Source organism: Dreissena polymorpha, chromosome 2 (genome assembly GCF_020536995.1).
Source record: "Dreissena polymorpha isolate Duluth1 chromosome 2, UMN_Dpol_1.0, whole genome shotgun sequence".
NCBI lineage: Eukaryota > Metazoa > Mollusca > Bivalvia > Myida > Dreissenidae > Dreissena > Dreissena polymorpha.
In genome coordinates, this window is record NC_068356.1 from 24,177,598 (window position 1) to 24,196,780 (window position 19,183).

Genomic DNA, 19,183 nt, shown 5'->3' on the forward strand with positions numbered 1-19,183 from the left:
TATGTTATTTGTTATGACAAGATTCATAGTATCACCATTGTCATAAAGATTAAAGATGTAATGATAATAAAGCAATACTAATCAAACATAATTAAATAAAATGGGGTTTGACAGTTTAAACAATTGGTATAATTTCCAACCTGGATGATTGTTTTAGTTCTCTAATTTTTTTATTACAGCATTATAATCTGCTTCTGAAATCCATATAAACATCCCCCTTTCCGAAGTTTAAACATACTTCATTCCAACTTTCAATAATTGACTTTGAGTAATCAAAATAAATGTTACCATGTTTACATTTTATTCAAACTTACCAAAAACCTAACACAATATTTTTGCCACAAATGTTTGCCTCTACTAGATTGTAACCACTTTTGAAATTCAATTGACATATAAACTGCCAGAACGATGATAGAAAGGTAAACTTTGTGTACTGGTGACATGTAAAATTGCAGCACAATTTAGTGGTGGACCTTTATCATGAACATGCATACACCCTGAACCACCTATAAAAACTATACACCCACTTGCCTATTTACAGATTAAATAACTGGCACCACACATTATCATATTTATAGATACAATAATATTGACATAAGGTTTGGCAAGTGCATAGTTATTTTTTTCCTTATTTGTGGTTTGAATGTTGATTTGGTAAGAATGGATCCTAACGTAGTTTATGTCATGATACCAAACTCAAGCTGGATTGTAGGAAAGATGTGTGGTGGCCCGGTTTGCTCAGTCGGAAGAGCAATTGCCCTGTAAAGGAGGTGTCCCTGGTTCGAGTCCCAGACTGGCTGCACACTTTTCACCACCCAGCGACATTTAGTTTACTGAGCTTGAAATTTAAGTATTAGGAAGGAAACAGACAAACAACTGGATGGTTGCAATTAGAATATATCAAAATTATGTTTATTAAAATTAATGTGCCCAAAACATGGTATGTACAAACCAAATGTTTTCTAAAACTTGTTTTCAGGTCCCAGTGACCTAGGGATAAGGTTCATATGTGTGATATACCATTGAACAAATTATTGTCAAAATGGTAAATGTGACCTTGACCTATGGATCAGTCCCTGAGCCATTGATAAATGCAGGAAACTACGACATGCCATTGATCGATGTACAGGCTACTATGACATTCCATTTAACAATGCATGCCACTTCTGCCGAGTTATTTTAAAATCTATCCAAGCTGGGCAAATTTATGGTCCAGACAAAGCGTAAGGGGTTTATTTCTTATTTTAGACATGATACCTTTTATTGCCACTATGATCTTGGAACAAATTGAGACATTGAACTGTATTTCTACTAAAAAGCCTACAGCTATCCCATAATTGTTGTTGAGTTGTTCACTCTCGCTGTAATCACTACAGCTTTGTCACAAAAATGAAATAACATACCTCCACACCACACTGTCACAGCCAGTCTTGCTCATTGCTAAGTTAAAGGGCACATAACTCAACAATAAAATGATTACGGTGAGTGAAAATAGTGGCATGTAAGGACATGTAATAATTTAAAATTTAATCGCATAAGAAAATTGGAATAAGTTTGCTCCACAACTTTACACTTTTTAATTATGTTAGTCATGCTAATGGATAAATTTAAGGGCACATAATTCATAAATGAGCAGATCACAGCACACAAGTATAGTGATTTATAAATTGGTGGAGGCATATGTCAAGATCCAGTTGTATAAACGTTTATATTGCAGCCATGCTCATGGGTAAAGTTTATGGCCATAGAACTCAGGAATAAGTTGATGATTGCAATAGAAAAATGTCTTTTGGACATCTTTACCTCATGGTAATGAAATTTCAAATTTCAATTCAATTGCTTCACAATGTGGAAGAAGTTTGCTCCCAAAACTTAAAACATTTAATATAGACATAGTGACACACTGACCTACAAAGTGACTTAAATATACAACCTCACAAATTATTATTTATTTATTTTTAAAGGTGGGGGTGGGGGGGGGGGCAGGGAATAATAGTGTCTTGATTGTTTTCCACTACAACAGTTTCATAAAAAGTAAGAAATCTCCTTTAAATAGGGCAGAAACTGATGAAGCTTTTATAAGGGCAGTAGATGGTTCCCACCTATAAGCCTCTGATAGTCAATGTCAATATAACTAACTTGTTATGTTTGGTTAAGGTTGTAACACCCATTGGTGGGCTGAGGTTTATACAGCCATATATCACATCTTTATCACTCCCAGGTAAGAATGATAACATTATTAAATTAATTATCTCCTTGTTCCCACATATACATCATCCATGGCTGCTCTTAAACTGGGGTGCTTAGAGTAGGAAACAAACATATTATGCCAACCCTTGGTTTAAACAGTAGTGATATTCCATATAAAATACTTTGCCTTTGTCTGTATTTTATGATGAGACAAAACAGCTCTTGAAAAGGTAGAAATGGTTTATCACACAAATATAACCAATATCACTCTCCCAAGATGAGTCAATTACCCGTATGTCCTTACCAGTATAAATCATAGCGTTTATCACATAATTATGTAGAATTTAAATTACATCATATCATCATTGTAAAGCAATCTAGGATAAACAACAAGAGAAGATATACGGGTATTGAAGAATTCTAACATGGTGTAGGTGGGTAACCAAAACAAACAAAGCAGATAATGGGGACTACATCAACCTTACAACTGCAGCGCCCATTGATGTGAAGTCATCTGATTGTCAACATGGCAACTACATCGCCCTTACCACTGCAATGACTTCATCTACCTGACAACTGCAACAACTAACATTTAATGTATTATGGTTGTAACTACTGCTTATGTAAAGGCATAACAAATATATTAATAAAGATGTTTCCCAAAGTCTTATACAAGAGAACATGCACCTAAAGACAGCTGGCAAGATCTAGTATGCATGACCTAGCCACCCATGATCATTGTCACTATCAATGTTCAAATATTTGCTTTCCAATTTCTTTTGACTTGAGACCTTAATTCCTACCAGCTTTCTATTAATATTGTGAAAATTCATCCTGCACATTCATACCAATAATAAATTACTTAAGATAAAAGCAATGTAACCCTTCATTAAAGGGGCCTTTTCACAGATTTTGGCATTTTTTTAACTTATTCATTAAATGCTTTATATTGATAAATGTAAACATTGGATCGTAAAAGCTTCAGTAAAAAATCAAGAATAAAATTAAAAAAAGGAAAAGAACATCGCCCGGAGCAGGTTTCGAACCAGTGACCCCTGGAGTCCTGCCAGAGTCCTGAAGTAAAAACGCTTTAGCCTACTGAGCTATTACGCCGAGTACACATAGTTGACGTATTTTATACCTTATATAAGCAATCTTCGTAGTTTCACAAAATTTAACGACAAAAACAGAACTCTCCAAATTATTCAATCGTTTCGCGTTGCAACGCTTTATAATTTTTAGGTTTTAAAATCGTCAAAAGATGCATATAATGGCTATATTAGACCATGGTAAATGTTCAGTATTACTGTTTCCTCACAAATATCATAACTAAAACGAAAATTTGCGAATCTGAGACAACTTTTTTCAATTTTGTCAATTTACCAAAGCGTGAAAAGATCCCTTTAAAGGGGCAGATTTGTTGTTTGGTTTAGTTAGTCAAATATCATTGTTGCATTTCCAACCAAATTGTATGTTATTCAACATGTCTAATGAGAGCAACCAACTGATTGTTTATGTCATCATTCAAATACTTCAAAATATTGTTGAAAAGTTTCTTTAAGTACTAGCATGTCTCATTAAAATACTTTGTAATATTTTTTAAAGATTCTTTAATTACTCGCATGAAACTATCAGGTAAATAAAATTGGTTTTTGCAATCTATTTCTGAACACAAAAGAAGCCAATTGTATCGCCCACCAAGAAAGGCATTATTCTATGGCTTCTTGACCCGAATCGGCTATATTTTGATAACATCAGACTGTCAATCACAAATTGCAAATTTCATAAAATTTAAGGTAAAGTTTGCAAATTGTGTTTATATAAATTGGTAAATATCAATTATAAAACAACAATATAAGTCAACAATTTATCTCTACAACAACAAAAGCAATCAACCATTACCCCGATGCCTCTGGGATTAATATTGCTAGAATTTCTGTTGTTTCAAAAGTATTGTTCTTTTTTTTCATAAACCACCTCATAAGTCAAGAGATAAAAATCTGGACCTTTGACTGACTTTTTACTGTAGATGTATGCAGTGAGTGCAGGCCACTGATTTTTTTTGTCATCATGTGTTACAGTTGGTGATAATTGGGGGGGGGGGGGGGGGTTAGAGAGTTATGGGACCAAGGCCATTGCCAGAGGCAACATTCATGATTGCAGATGTGGTAGTAAATTAGCAAGGCATAATTTGACAGGTAATAGCATCAAAGTTACTTTGTTTACATTTTTTAATTGAGGCAAGTCTAATAATTTTTATCATAATTTCTACCTTTTCTGATTCAGTGGTAAAGCTACAAAATAATTCTGTACAAATAAAAAGCAGAACACAACACTGGAGAAAAAATGTGAACTGCAGAATATGCTGCAGTCCAAATACTTTTTGTGGAGTCAGCAAACATGTGTGATATGATCTGGAAAAAGTGTGTCATCACAATAAAATAGCTTTGAAGTTGTCCATTCATGAATTTGCATGAAAAAAATTATTATAATTTCTTTCAGAAACTTTTACCTATCTAAATATTGAAGTCATTTCATTCATTCAAAGTCGGTTTTATAGATTACTTTTATGCAGAAAGGTACACTTGTAGTTACAGACCTCGGAATTTACTTCAATTATGACAATATAAAGTTTGGATGCTAAACATGGAAACAACAGAACTTTCATATTAAAATAAAACAGACTATGTTAGTATAGAAATTTAGAAAAAGGCAATAAAGACAACCTACAGGAAAACTGCAATATGTTCAGACATGACATTCAGACCTTCAGTACATTTTTTAATTAGATCATTGCATGTTTCATATAAATGTTACCAAATTAGCAGTAAGGCCAAAACTATGATTACATATTTTGCCAAAAGACCAAATTTCATTTATGACTAGCTTATAATAGATATAATATATAAAAGCTTTTCCCCAGTTGGTTTTAGGGCAGGGGCAGTACTCTGGCTTAACTTCAAAACAGTTCTGCTGCCACACTTAATTTTCTGATCATGCTGTATAGCGTTAACAAGTTTTAAAACTGCTTTCAAACTGTGATCCAACTATAATTTGCATTCTTCTTACGACCAATCAAATACTTAAGCATTAATCAGATGTAAGTATAGGCACTTACATAAATCCAAGTCCTGTCGCCGTCACACTTATGTCATGTGACTAACAATATCCTGACTTTTTTAACATCAAAGATTAACGGTTTTACATCATTACGCGTGCAATTATTGACAACATTCTCACTTTGAATTTGATATGATGCTTCCTGTCGATCTATTCTGCTCAATAATCTTTTCAGACATCAGCACTCAGGCAGCAGAATACACGTTTTCCACAGAGAGGTGTATACAATAATCAAACTTGTCATAGATCAATAATAATATTCATTGATTATTAACCTTTTATTATCTGTTCATCAAAATTCATGAAAACTTTTGACTACAACCATCTCTATTAAGACCACTTTTCCAAAAGTCCTACAGGTTGTCATAATAGTGGGTTTCACTGTATAACCAGATGAACAGATTGAAAATGGAGCCCCAGTCAATGATACACCATTTCAATTATATCAATGACCCTCAAAGTTTGTATTCAGAGCCTAAGCCCATTAGGGCAGTAGAATTTTGCAGTCACCATTTGACCCGGGTCATGCAAAATTGGGCCTTATGCCATATGCGGCCAGCATAGCTCCAGACCAGCAAACAAATGTGCACAGTCTGGTATGGTATACACCTTTTGCTATAAACAAACATTTGTGGTTTAATTAACATACAAAGCAGCTTCGGACCAGACTTTGCAGGTGTGAAAGCTGGTCTGGAGATACATTGGCCGCAAATGGCATAAGATCCGTTTTAACATGACACGTTTTATTTATTAAAAAAATAAATCACCAAATAATTGTGTACCTTGCAGTGCCTTGTAGTAGGCCTTCCCTGTCAGCAAGATCTGGCGCACACCGTAACTGAAATTCTCCACCAGGTTCTGGAAAACATTGACCACATTTGTTATGCATGTTTATTGCAGTGGCGTGATGGTGGGTATGCTGGCCTTTGTCTGAATGGTACATATCTGCTGCTGCTCTGCTAAGCATACCACCATTGGGTTATTAGACTGGAATTGCATTAACCCATTTATGACTAGTGGACTTCCCATCCCTCTCAATTGGATCAATTTATTTCCAAAATTAGGGATATCTAGTATATTTATTTCTATATTTAGAATATTTCTTACAGAAATTCCTTTAAGCAAACAGCGCAGACCCTGATGAGACGCCGCATCATGCAGCGTCTCATCATCTGTAAGTAACCTACTGCAGTAACAACTTTCAGTCAATATTAATCACATGTGGTCGATATTGAGCATGTCCAGTCCATATAAAAAAAAATACTGGTCTTTATCACCTTTATTGTATTTTACAGACGTAGAAAATTGATATACAGTCAAGCCTGAGAACAGCGGTCAGTCAAGGGAAATGACCAAAGTGACCGTTGTCCACAGGTGACCATTGTTTTCGGATCACAATTTAAAAATGGTTGGTCAGTTGCTGCCCTTCAAATCATTCAAACCTAATTCACCAGCAAACTTCCTTGCTTTGTCTTGAATCATTGGTCCAAAAACATTTATCAAACGAGCCATAGCCTCGGTGAACCACTTAAAAACCAGATTGTTCAACCCGCTGTATTCTGTGTCAAATTTGTGTCAAACTCACATATGCATTCAATTCATACTCCTCCATAAGTTCTCGCTTACGCTTCAGCACATTCTGCACTTGCGTATGTCCAACACAGAGCTCACTTGCTATTACACGCAAACTTTTTCCAGATTCAAACAGTTTTAAACACTTGACTCGGTTCTCTAATGTGAGGAATTTAGGTTTACCAATCATTGTTATTCCGTGATTTATTATTCCGATTGCTTTTAAAAGTGTTCTGTACGCTACAAAGCTTTTTTGAAGAATGATCTGAAAATGTTATTTTCAAATCCATACTCAAGGTTGTAAGTACAATGTATTAATAAGCAGTCATTTAATAAGCGATAATTACTTTAAACATGTCATAAACTCTGACATATTTTCTTTTTGAAGATAACCCCCATAATTATCCCTGGAAAACAAACCTTCTCAACACCCTATTATTTGTTTACTTGCAGTGGGCCGCTTTTATAATATCAAAGGCAATTACCGCTATCAGACGCTTTACCCACAAAATAGACGAACAAATGATGTGCTGTGTTTATATTTTTCGCGAGTGGAATATAGTGGCCGTTATGGACAGGTGACTGTTATTCTCAAGTGTAATATAGAGTGATTTTCGTCTAGGGGAATCCAGACTGACCGTTGTCTGCAGTTGACCGTTATTCTCAGGTGGCCATTAGGTCAGTTTCCACTGTAGACAATAAAGGACACATTGATGTGACATAAAAAAATTCTTATTGATTTATTTGCTCATGTTGCAAATAGGCAGCTAACACTGATGTCACTAAGGAAACTTCTGTCTCTCTATAATCATATATTGTTTTTACAAAATGTAAATATTTTATATATCTTCCTTAATAACTGAAATGCAATACTTTTTGCTTCCTTTTTCAAGTTTCAAATATTACCGTAATTATTCTACGATTTTAGACATTGAAAAATAATTAAATTATTTCCAAAAACTTAGATACACAAAATATTTTAAAATACAGGTGTCAAAATTTAGAGACAAACAATTTACAAACACTGAAAATATTGCATTAACAATCGGATAGAGGTATTCAAGGTGCATAGTGTCAATTATTTCACGGAATGATAACCCATGCCTTATCACTCAATATAGTATAAATTAATGTAATACATGTATATGTTTCATTCTAAGCTGTTGTGTCTTTTACCAGTATACATAGTTGTTTACCAAATAACGCACACGTAATAGTCCATGGCCTCATGGCATCGTCTGTCAGGTTTGAGACCTAAATACGGTTGTAAAATTGCATAATATAAATGTAACCAGATACACGCAACATGTCAGAATTGTGGTAAAATAGTATTGTTAAATTAACTGTACAAAAATGTAGAGTAATTAATTATCGACAAAAAAGCGTACGTTCAAAAATTCAGAATTGCAAACAATATTTATTTTGGCAAGAAACGGGTGTCTGGAAATTTTGAGTGTCCGAAAACTTTGAGTAATTACGGTAAGTGCGGTATTTATGTAAATTTTATACATAACTGGTATAATTTCCATTTAATGTCCATACCCAGATATAACTAGATATCAAACCAAAGATTTATGCCATAGTCATTGGACAAGTAACACAAATAAAAAAAAAATACAAAAACAAACATACATTTTGAACATTATAATCATGATTTTATCTTTCACATCCATTCAGCTGGCAAGGAAATTATTTTGTGCTTATATTTTAAAACTCATTTGTTCATACCTGTATGATCATTAAATATAGGTCATGTTACCCCTAGCAAAAAATATTTTAGCAGTTAAATGTATGGGTTCTAAGCGTCCTTATTGGCTGATACTGAAGGCTACTAATCCCACTTCATCAACCACATACAGTACCCAGATGCTGAGTAAATGACAGTGATCGACTATGCACTTATTGGCTGTCATGATACTACCACTATCAACCACATACAGTACCCAGATGCTGAGTAAATGACAGTGATCGACTATGCACTTATTGGCTGTCATGATACTACCACTGCACATGAACACTGTAGAGTTGTAATTAATTACAGAAAAGTGAAGCACGAAGTCTGACCAGACATGGTTACTGACACTGAGTGGATGACAGCTCCTTGCTTCATACTGTGTGATGAAATATTTGTGTAGTAATGTAGTAAAATTTACCTGTTATTTAGTTTTATAGACATCAAATACTGTATGTTTTGTTTAATATTAAAGTAAACAAATTAGTTTTAGTATGTATATTTACATATATCATATTGAAATGTTAACAAACAAAATTATAACATGACCATCATATAAATTGCTGCTTGAAGTCAACACTTTATTTTACAATTAAATAGTTTTATTTACCTACATTCTTTAAAGGGGCCTTTTCACAGATTTTGGCATGTTTTGAAGTTTGTCATTAAATGTTTTATATTGATAAATGTAAACATTATATTTTAAAAGCTTCAGTAAAAAATCAAAAATATAATTTAAAAAAGGAAAAAAAATTAGCCCATAGCAGGGCTTGAACCAGTGACCCCTGGAATCCTGAAGTAAAAACGCATTAGCCAACTGAGCTATCCTGCCAAGCATACATAAGATGCGTATTGTATACGTTATATAAGAAATCTTCGTAGTTTCACAAATTTTAACGACAACAACAGAACTCTCCAAATTATTCAATCGTTTTGCGTTGCAACGCTTTATAATTTTTAGGTTTTAAAATCGTCAAAAGATGCATATAATGGCTATATTAGACCATGGCAAATGTTCAGTAATACTGTTTCCCCACAAATATCATAACTAAACCGAAAATTTGCGAATCTGAAACAACTTTTTTCAATTTTGTCAATTTACCAAACTGTGAAAAGATCCCTTTAATGAACCCTCAAAATCACAAGCAAGATGAAACAAAGTAAAATATCCCTTTATTATAATCAACTGACACATAAGTTTGTTCACAAACTGACACATTTTAATTATGTTTTGTGTATGTTTTGCCACACCAAATAAAATAACGGCATATATACTGGTGAGAAATTACAAAATGGAAATAGATACTAAGAATACTGTTAATGTGATGATCAGCTGTCATGTAGAAAATTACATGGTAAAAAAGTGAATTATTGAAAAAAGTGGTTTCTGTTAAAGATAAGGCCAAGTGTTTAATGTTTTAGCTTTTGATCAAGAGGAGGCATGTTTGAATCCTTGTGGAAAAAATTGTTAGCATATAAAATAATAAAAAAGGATTCCTGGCTTTGTAAAATAAAATTTTTAGTTAAATCACACTAAGCCAAGATGTGAAAAAAATTCTGAAAACAATGCAGTATAGGATTATTAATGTAATGCTTCAATAATGTCTCCTTGACTATTTTCTCACCAACATCCTGTATAGATATTTTATGTATATATACATGTACATATCAGAATATTTCACTATATCTACGACTAATCTTTAATTATCAATTTAAAACTAGACAAAGCACTAGGAAAGTTTTTATCTATTTTTTATTATGTACATAATGACAGTTGTTTCATGACATTGATGACATATTAAATAATTTAATTCCAAATAATCCATCATCATCATCATCATCATCATCATCATCATCATCATCATTATTGTATTTATTGTATTTCTTTAAATCGAATCAATCTCTGCCCAGTAGTTACATGTACATTCAACATGACACATACTTTTATGACTGACTACAATCATAAGATGTAACTCTTTCTAAGCGCAATACAAATTATTAAAGGGACCTTTTCACAGATTTTGGCATGTTTTGAAGTTTGTCATTAAATGCTTTATATTGATTAATGTAAACATTAAATTTTAAAAGCTCCAGTAAAAAATCAAAAATAAAATTTAAAAAAGGAAAAAAAAGTAGCCCACAGCAGGGCTCGAACCAGCGACCCCCGGAATCCTGAAGTAAAAACGCATTAGCCAACTGAGCTATCCAGCCAAACATACATAAATGCGTTTTTTTTATACCTAATATACGCAATCTTCGTAGTTTTAAACGACAACAACAGAACTCTTCAAATTATTCAATCGTTTCGCGTTGCAACGCTTTATAATTTTTGGGTTTTTAAATCGTCAAAAGATGCATATAATGGCTATATTAGACCATGACAAATGTTCAGTAATACTGTTTCCTCACAAATATCATAACTAAACCGAAAATTTGCGATTCTGAAACAACTTTTCTCAATTTTGACAAATTACAAAACCGTGAAAAGATCCCTTTAAGGAATATACCTTATAAACCGTTTCCGTCAATTTATGTACTTCATCCGTTCCACTCTTCATTTTTAATAAATATGGAACAAACACAAGCGCACAACCATCGCATATAATCACACTTCAATAAAGCGCTAGCTTTAATGTAACCTGGTCACCTTCGTGTATCAAAACAGAGTGACGATATGCGATATCAGACGCTAGTGTTATATCTAACGTGCTGGCGCGCTTTATGCAGGGAATTAACTCCCTTGGCGCGCGACTGGTTTAATCGATGAAAGCGTGGTGCTGGCTTTGTACATATATGATGTTCGCTAAGTACATTGGGTGTTGGCACGTGCAAATGTGTCGCCGTAAGTTGTCGACTTCTGTGTTTATTTGTTCTGCTAAATTTCCCGCGGACGTTTTGCTGAAATACAAATGGCTCAACTGTTGTACGCACCCACGTTATATTTTCTATTAAACAATAGAAAACAACTTGCGCTCTTGCATTTATTGAGATGTATAACAGACGTGGATATGTTGGTCATCACAAATTTGTTAGATGAATAATGATAAAAGGAAATACTGCAGCTGAAATTGGTGGCAGTCCAAAATTCCATCATTTACGATCATTTTACAAGTTTTGGACGCAAACGCTATTCATCTGTTGAAATTATGTGCGAAATATGCCAAAGAGTAGATAAAGCCAAAAAAAAAATGCAGAAACTTTGGGACGGAGAAAATATGCCATTGATATCCCATTTATACGGTGGCATAGAGGTGACATTCACTCCTCTTTTTTTTTAATTGCACTCCTCTTGTTTCTAAAATTCGCTCCTCTTTTTTTCAATGCACCCCTCCTTTATTTACTGCACCGCTCTTTTTTAATTGCACTCCTCTTTTATTTAGTTTCACACTCCTCTTTTTTTCTATCTCGTGGCCTCGACTTAGTAACTCGAGGCCACGACATAGCTAACTAGTGGCCGCGAGTTAGTAAGTCGTGACCTCGAGTTATTAAGGCGAGGCCACCAGATAGAAAAAAAGAGGTGCGAAATTTAAAAAAGAGGAGTGAATTTCACCTCTATGCTACCGTACTTTTAGAAGTGGAAAATACAATTTAAATATTTAGCCGCTATACCATCTCTGAATAAGGATCCGTTCTTTTGTTTCGGCGACCTTAACTTGGTCACCAGCAATGCTCCGCGCTTCTGAACCGTTCAGAAGAGCAACCACTGAGCAGATGCTTTGTTCATGTAAGCAATTATACAGCACAACAATCGAGTACTTAATTCGGTTTAATGACATGTTTAAGTCAATTGCGGATCCAGCGATGCGCACCTGCCCCCCCCCCCCCCCTCCCGTCAGCATTTCAGGGTCATGCATAGGTGGCTATATATAAAACGAACACAGTGTGGACAAAATAAGCTGATTTTGGTTTTCGCTCAAGCGCTTGACTAAAACGTACGTTATTTACATAAATCAGTCCTATCACTAATGGGTCTTATTGGTAGAAAGAGATGCACATTTTGCGTCTGCTGTAAACATGGACTATCGGCAATAAGCTCACTTCTTTTTCTGGCGTACAAATAAGAAGTATGTAAACAGCAAGTCTTCTTTTTTTAAATTAGTTTCCTCACACAACAAGCTCCTTAAATGCACAATGACTACTGAATAGACGTCCGTAAACATGGTGTAGGGTATGAAGCATAATATCAGTTCATGTACCATACTTAGCGCAGATGCCTAAGGAGCGGTCTCCTATTTGTTTATTGTATCTCTTTCCGCCGCCAGGCTGAATTAGTGTCACTCCAAGTTAGTTTATGAGAATTCAAAGTCGTCATGTTACTGTAGTTTTGTTTTTTAAATTTTATTTAAAATTTCAATATCTCTTGACACGTATTGCAAATACTTCAGTGTCCCAATTTGATGATTATGTATGACGTGACTTTCTCTCGCAAACTAGCAACATAACAGAGCCTGGTCTGCTCTATCACCCACATCACATGCTTTGCATGGGGAAATTATTACACGACATGTAAGCAAATCCGAGCAACCGAGCTATTAGAAACCACGAAACCATTAATTATGGTAAGGTTTAATATCGAGCACTAGCATACTAACGATTCAATACGGGAAAAGCCAACTGAAGATGCAATGCTGTACTCCGTATTTGGCGATTTGTTGCTGGACTTCCTAACTGACAATTTAATTCTGGACTCCATAACGACCATAAGTGACGATTTAATTGTGCAATGTGTACACAACGATTTAATGGTGGACTTCCTTTCTAACGATTCAATGCTTGACTCCCTGATTTATTGCTCTATCCCTTAAATGAAGTTATTGCTAGACTCCCTGTATTAGCTAGGTACAAATTCAATACAGGACTAAATAACTTCATATTCAATACTAGACCAGCTTACTACCAATGCAATACTGGAGTAGCTAATTACAGATTGAATACAGAACTAGCTAACTACATATTCAATACTGAACTAGATAACTACAGATTCAATACTGATAATTCATTACTGAACTAGCTGATAATTCAATGTTGGACTAGCTGAGGATTCAATGTTGGACTAGCTATATAATGGTTCTATGTTCGTCCAGCTGATAATTTAATGTTTAACTAGCTGATAATTCAATGTTGGACTAGCTGATGATTCAATGTTGGACTAGCTAATGGTTCTATGTTGGTCTAGCTGATAATTCAATACTAAACTAGCCGATAATTCAATACTGAACTAGCTGATGGTGCAATGTTGGACTTGCTTATAATTCAATACTGATTATTCAATATTGGATTAGCTGTTGGTTCAATGTTGACTAGCTGATGGTTCAATGTAGACAAGCTGATGGTTCAATGTTGGGCTAGCTGATGATTAAATGTTGGACTAGCTGATGGTCAATTTTGGACCAGGTAATGATTCAAAACTGAACTAGCTGATGATTCAATATTGGATTACCTGATAGTTCAATGTTGGACTAGCTGAGGATTTAATATTGGACTAGCTGATGCTTCAATATTGCACTGGCTGAGGGTTCAAAGTTGGACTAGTGGATGGTTCAATCTTTGACTAGCTGATGGTTTAATCTTTGACTAGCTGATTATTCAGTGTTGGACTAGCTGATGATTCAATGTTGGACTAGCTAATGGTTCAATTTTGGGCAAGCTGATGATTCAATATTGAACTAGCTGATTATTCAATGTTCCTCTAGCTGATGATTCAATATTGGGTTAGCTAGTGGTTTAATCTTCAACTAGCTGAATGTTCAATGTTGGACTAGCTGTTTTAATATTGGATTAGCTGATGATTCAATGTTTGACTAGCTGGTGGTTCAATTTTGGGCTAGCTGATGATTCAATGTTGGACTAGGTGGTGGTTCAATGTTTGACTAGCTGATTGTTCAATGTCGGACTAGCTGATGGTTTAATACTGAACTAGCTGATGGTGCAATGTTGGACTAGCTGATGGTTAAATGTTGGACTAGCTAATGGTTAAATGTTGGACTAACTGATGGTTCAATGTTGGACTTGCTGATGAGTCAAAGTTAGATTAGCTGGTGGTTCAATATTTGACTAGCTGATGGTTCTATGTTGGACTAGATGATGATTCAATACTGAACTAGCTGATGATTCAATATTAGACTAGCTGATGGTTCAATGTGTGACTAGCTGGTGGTTCAATGTTTAACTAGCTGATGATTCAATGCTGGACTAGCTGTTGTTTCAATGTTGGACTAGCTGATGGTTAAATGTTGGACTAGCTGATGGTTCAATGTTGGACTAGCTAATGGTTCAATTTTGGACAAGCTGATGACTCCATACTGAACTAGCTGATGATTCAATGTTGGACTAGCTGATGATTCAATACTGAACTAGCTGATGATTCAATATTGGACTAGCTGATGGTTCAATGTGTGACTAGCTGATGATTCAATGTTGGACTAGCTGATGGTTCAATGTTGGACTAGCTGATGCTTCAATGTTTGACTAACAGGTGGTTAAATGTTTGATTAGCTGATGATGCAATACTGAACTTGCTGATGATTCAATGTTGGACAAACTGGTGGTTCAAAGTTTGTCTCTTTGACAATTTAATGCTTGCCTTACTACCAGTAACTGATTATTCAATGTTGGATTCGGTAACTTGTGATTCAAGGCACACCGAGTGGTTCAATCTTCAACTAGCTGAATGTTCAATGTTAGACTAGCTGATTTAATATTGGATTAGCTGATGATTCAATGTTGGACTAGCTGGTGGTTCAATTTTGGGCTAGCTGATGATTCAATGTTGGACTAGCTGGTGGTTCAATATTTGACGAGCTGATTGTTCAATGTTGGACTAGCTGATGGTTTAATACTGAACTAGCTGATGGTGCAATGTTGGACTAGTGGATGGTTAAATGTTGGACTAGCTGATGGTAAAATGTTGGACTAACTGATGGTTCAATGTTGGACTTGCTGATGAGTCAAAGTTGGATTAGCTGGTGGTTCAATATTTGACTAGCTGATGGTTCAATGTTGGACTAGATGATGATTCAATACTGAACTTGATGATTCAATATTGGACTAGCTGATGGTTCAATGTGTGACCAGCTGGTGGTTCAATGTTTAACTAGCTGATGATTCAATGTTGGACTAGCTGGTGGTTCAATGTTGGACTAGCTGGTGGTTCAATGTTGGACTAGCTGATGGTTCAATGTTGGACTAGCTAATGGTTCAATTTTGGACAAGCTGATGACTCCATACTGAACTAGCTGATGATTCAATGTTGGACTGATGATTCAATATTGAACTAGCTGATGATTCAATATTGGACTAGCTGATGGTTAAATGTGTGACTAGCTGATGATTCAATGTTGGACTAGCTGATGGTTCAATGTTGGACTAGCTGTGATGCTTCAATGTTTGACTAACAGGTGGTTCAATGTTTGATTAGCTGATGGAGCAATACTGAACTTGCTTATGATTCAATGTTGGACAAACAGGTGGTTCAAAGTTTGTCTCTTTGACAATTTAATGCTTGCCTTACTACCAGTAACTGATTATTCAATGTTGGATTCTATAACTTGTGATTCAAGGCACACCGATATTTGCAGTATTTCTGTTATGTTAGGTGATATAGTTATTCTTACAAGAGGAACAAATGCCCTAAGGCGCTCAGCTGAGATTCTAAGGAAAACTGCTCCAACACATGTTAGCCATGTTTTTGAACTGACCACATCGTTTTTGAAGACAGCAAAGATATTATAACTCAGTTGTTAAATGTTTCAAGCACCTATCACGATGAGTGGGTCAAACATGTATCTTCTAGAATGTTCAAATTGTTTATCTATAGCAACATAAAATTAACTGCCCCTTTTCATTGCAGCCATGTTTTTCAATCAACCTAACCACATCTCCCTCTGCATGAAAATCATTAGAACACATGTTCTGAGCAAGTTTCATAGAGGCATCAAATAAATGTGACCTCGTGAGTTTTTACAAACGTCTTTTGTTTCAATTTACCTAGTGATATTGTTATTGATCCTAACTGATTTCACAAATTGCTTGCCAATAGCACATTGTGTTCAGGCTATATTAAAAGGTCAAACAACCCTTTGCATTACCACAAAAAAATGATTATACCCAAAGTACTCTTTGTTTACTATTTAATCATAACAGCTTTCAAGCACAAACTGAGGACATTAACAAAGGACATCATATGAATAACTGATCATTACTGCAAAGTGCCACTGGATTATTCACCAAATACTATGCAACATATTTGCACATTCACATGTCTTACATAAAGACGGTAAATTTAAATACAAGTTATGCAAACACAACAAGAAAGTTTACAAATAGTTTATTTACCATATTTCCGATTTTCATGTGATCTATTCAACACAATACTGTTATGTTTAGTGAATGCAAATTCTTGCTTATAATTAATTTCATTGATTATTTGATACCTTAAACAGACAAGCTCAACTCAAACTGATAAGTAACAAACAAGAAGACACGAAACATGGAAGATTGCATGAACCCTTGCATGTAATGAATAATAGTTTCGACATTTAAGTACAATATGCCTTCAAAGGCATTTATCATGGGTACATGAGCAATACAAACCAATAAATTTGCAATAAAAGTTGAACTATCAATCAAGTGACCCTATCACAAATGTCACATATTAAAATGCATCTGCAATATTCTCCAATCCATGCACATGAAAATCAGGTGGTCAGCCATTAAAACTACATTTGTATTTCATACAAAAGAGCACATGCAATGAATTGGCAATTTTTTAAACGGCACATTGAAATGTTAGTAATTTAAGATGAATTAAATAAATCCTTAGAAAATGAATAGAGGAGTTTAAGCTTTTCCTCACAAAATCAAAATCTGTCAATGCTATGAACTCCAAAGGAAAGCAATTATGATAATTTAATGAACGCATTAAACATCTAAAAAAACTTTACCAACCATGTTATTGTAGCATACATAGAAAGTCATAATCAACACATTTAAACATAACAAAACAATAAAATGTGCATTAAAAGGTGTGATATCTGTAATGTCTGATATGATGCATGAAATACTTTTAAAAATGCACACCGGTTTCAATGCTTGACATTTGAGTGTCAAATACTTGCATTTAAGTGAAAAAAACCCATCAAGAACCAATGTAATTTAACATGATTCAAGGTCAATCAAGTAACCATTATTTTATAATAAAACAAAAAAATATTCATAACATGTAATTTAATTTAAATTAATCAAATAAACAGACACATGAATCATTAAAAAAGTGCACCCATGATACATGAACCTATTTGTTTCTGTAATAGACCCTTTTCACAATAAGCCAAAATCGATAAGAGCGCGAAGTCACGTGACTCGCAAAAATCCAGAACGAGGCGAAACGTGATGCCGTTTATAATACCACGAAATGCCGCATCTAATTTCAACCCATCACGCTTTTGACGTTATGATATTGTCAACACAAGATGACATCGTCAGTAAATATATACTTCCCATTTTAAGTGTCAATACATTTTCTTGATTAAAGTACTTGTTTTTATTCACATGTTTGCACAAATTTTTACACTGTAAGTTTGAGCCTTTTTATCGCGGTGTTTAATCAAAGATCTATCAATAATCTTGTTTATTGGTATATCTGTTGTTTAATCGTCCCTTTGTTCAGCACAAACCCATTATCTCGTTATGATCAGATACTGTGCCGACATATATTAAATAACAGCAAAGTGTCATAAACCACACGTTGCGGATGTCTGGTCATTTCCACATTATTTATGATACCCCCGTGTCTTCTCGTGGTAGTGGTATTGCATAGTCATTTCTTAAAGTTGTTTAAAGCCAAATACTTAACTGTTGCTTTAATTAGATATGTAAGATTTTGTAAAAATTGAAAGTTATTTTTGCCAAACAGATTGTCAGAAACTAAATACTGTATAGATATAAGCAGTTTAATCATTATAATGAAGTGCTTAATACCCATACATTTTTAATATTTTAAAAAATTAATGCTTAACGTTTAACGTATTCAACGGTTACCGGTAAAATTAAACTCCGTCATTACGTAGTCCTATGAAGAGTGTACGGTAGTGTACGAAACGATTCCCGGACATTCGTTCCCACGGTCAATCGTTCCTACGCTAATTTTGACAATAAGGACATTCGTTCCTAAGTATTTTTTCATCCCTGACAATCGTTTCCACATTTTTTTCCCAATCCGGACATTCGTTCCAACGTTATTTTGACAGCCCGGACATTAGTTCATGCATTAAATTGACAGCCCTGACAATGGTTCATTCATTATTGTAAGCAATTACATTCGTTCCTTATTTACATTTACTAGAATAAGTGAAACAAAACTGAACGGAATAAAACAATTAGAACCGCATAAGACGTTGATATGTTGTTCTTTATTAAACTTATAATTATGATGGTTTGCCTAAGAAAGGCATCGAAGAGGCTTTTTGTGAATAACCATCGTAGTGTAGAGTAAGACATGAAGATTTATTCTTTATAATAGTCTCAATTACATACAATACAACAATACAAACATTCAATTATATATATATA

General features: G+C 34.5%; 1 protein-coding gene across 4 annotated transcripts in view; it reads right to left on the reverse strand.

Annotated features, from left to right (window-relative positions):
• Positions 1–11,310, reverse strand: part of LOC127866257 (brain-specific angiogenesis inhibitor 1-associated protein 2-like) — a 42,375-nt gene extending 31,065 nt beyond the window's left edge. The window contains exons 1-2 of one of the 4 annotated variants that reach the window (XM_052406684.1): positions 11,122–11,310; positions 6,093–6,168 (exon numbers count right to left, since the gene is read on the reverse strand). In XM_052406684.1, the coding sequence (XP_052262644.1) occupies positions 6,093–6,168; positions 11,122–11,172 (127 nt within the window). In that variant the 5' untranslated portion in view covers positions 11,173–11,310. Of the gene's footprint in view, positions 1–314; positions 407–6,092; positions 6,169–11,121 lie in introns of those variants that run through there. The other 3 variants (XM_052406687.1, XM_052406688.1, XM_052406686.1) reach the window with 3 other exon arrangements.
• Positions 11,311–19,183: the final 7,873 nt, after the last annotated feature.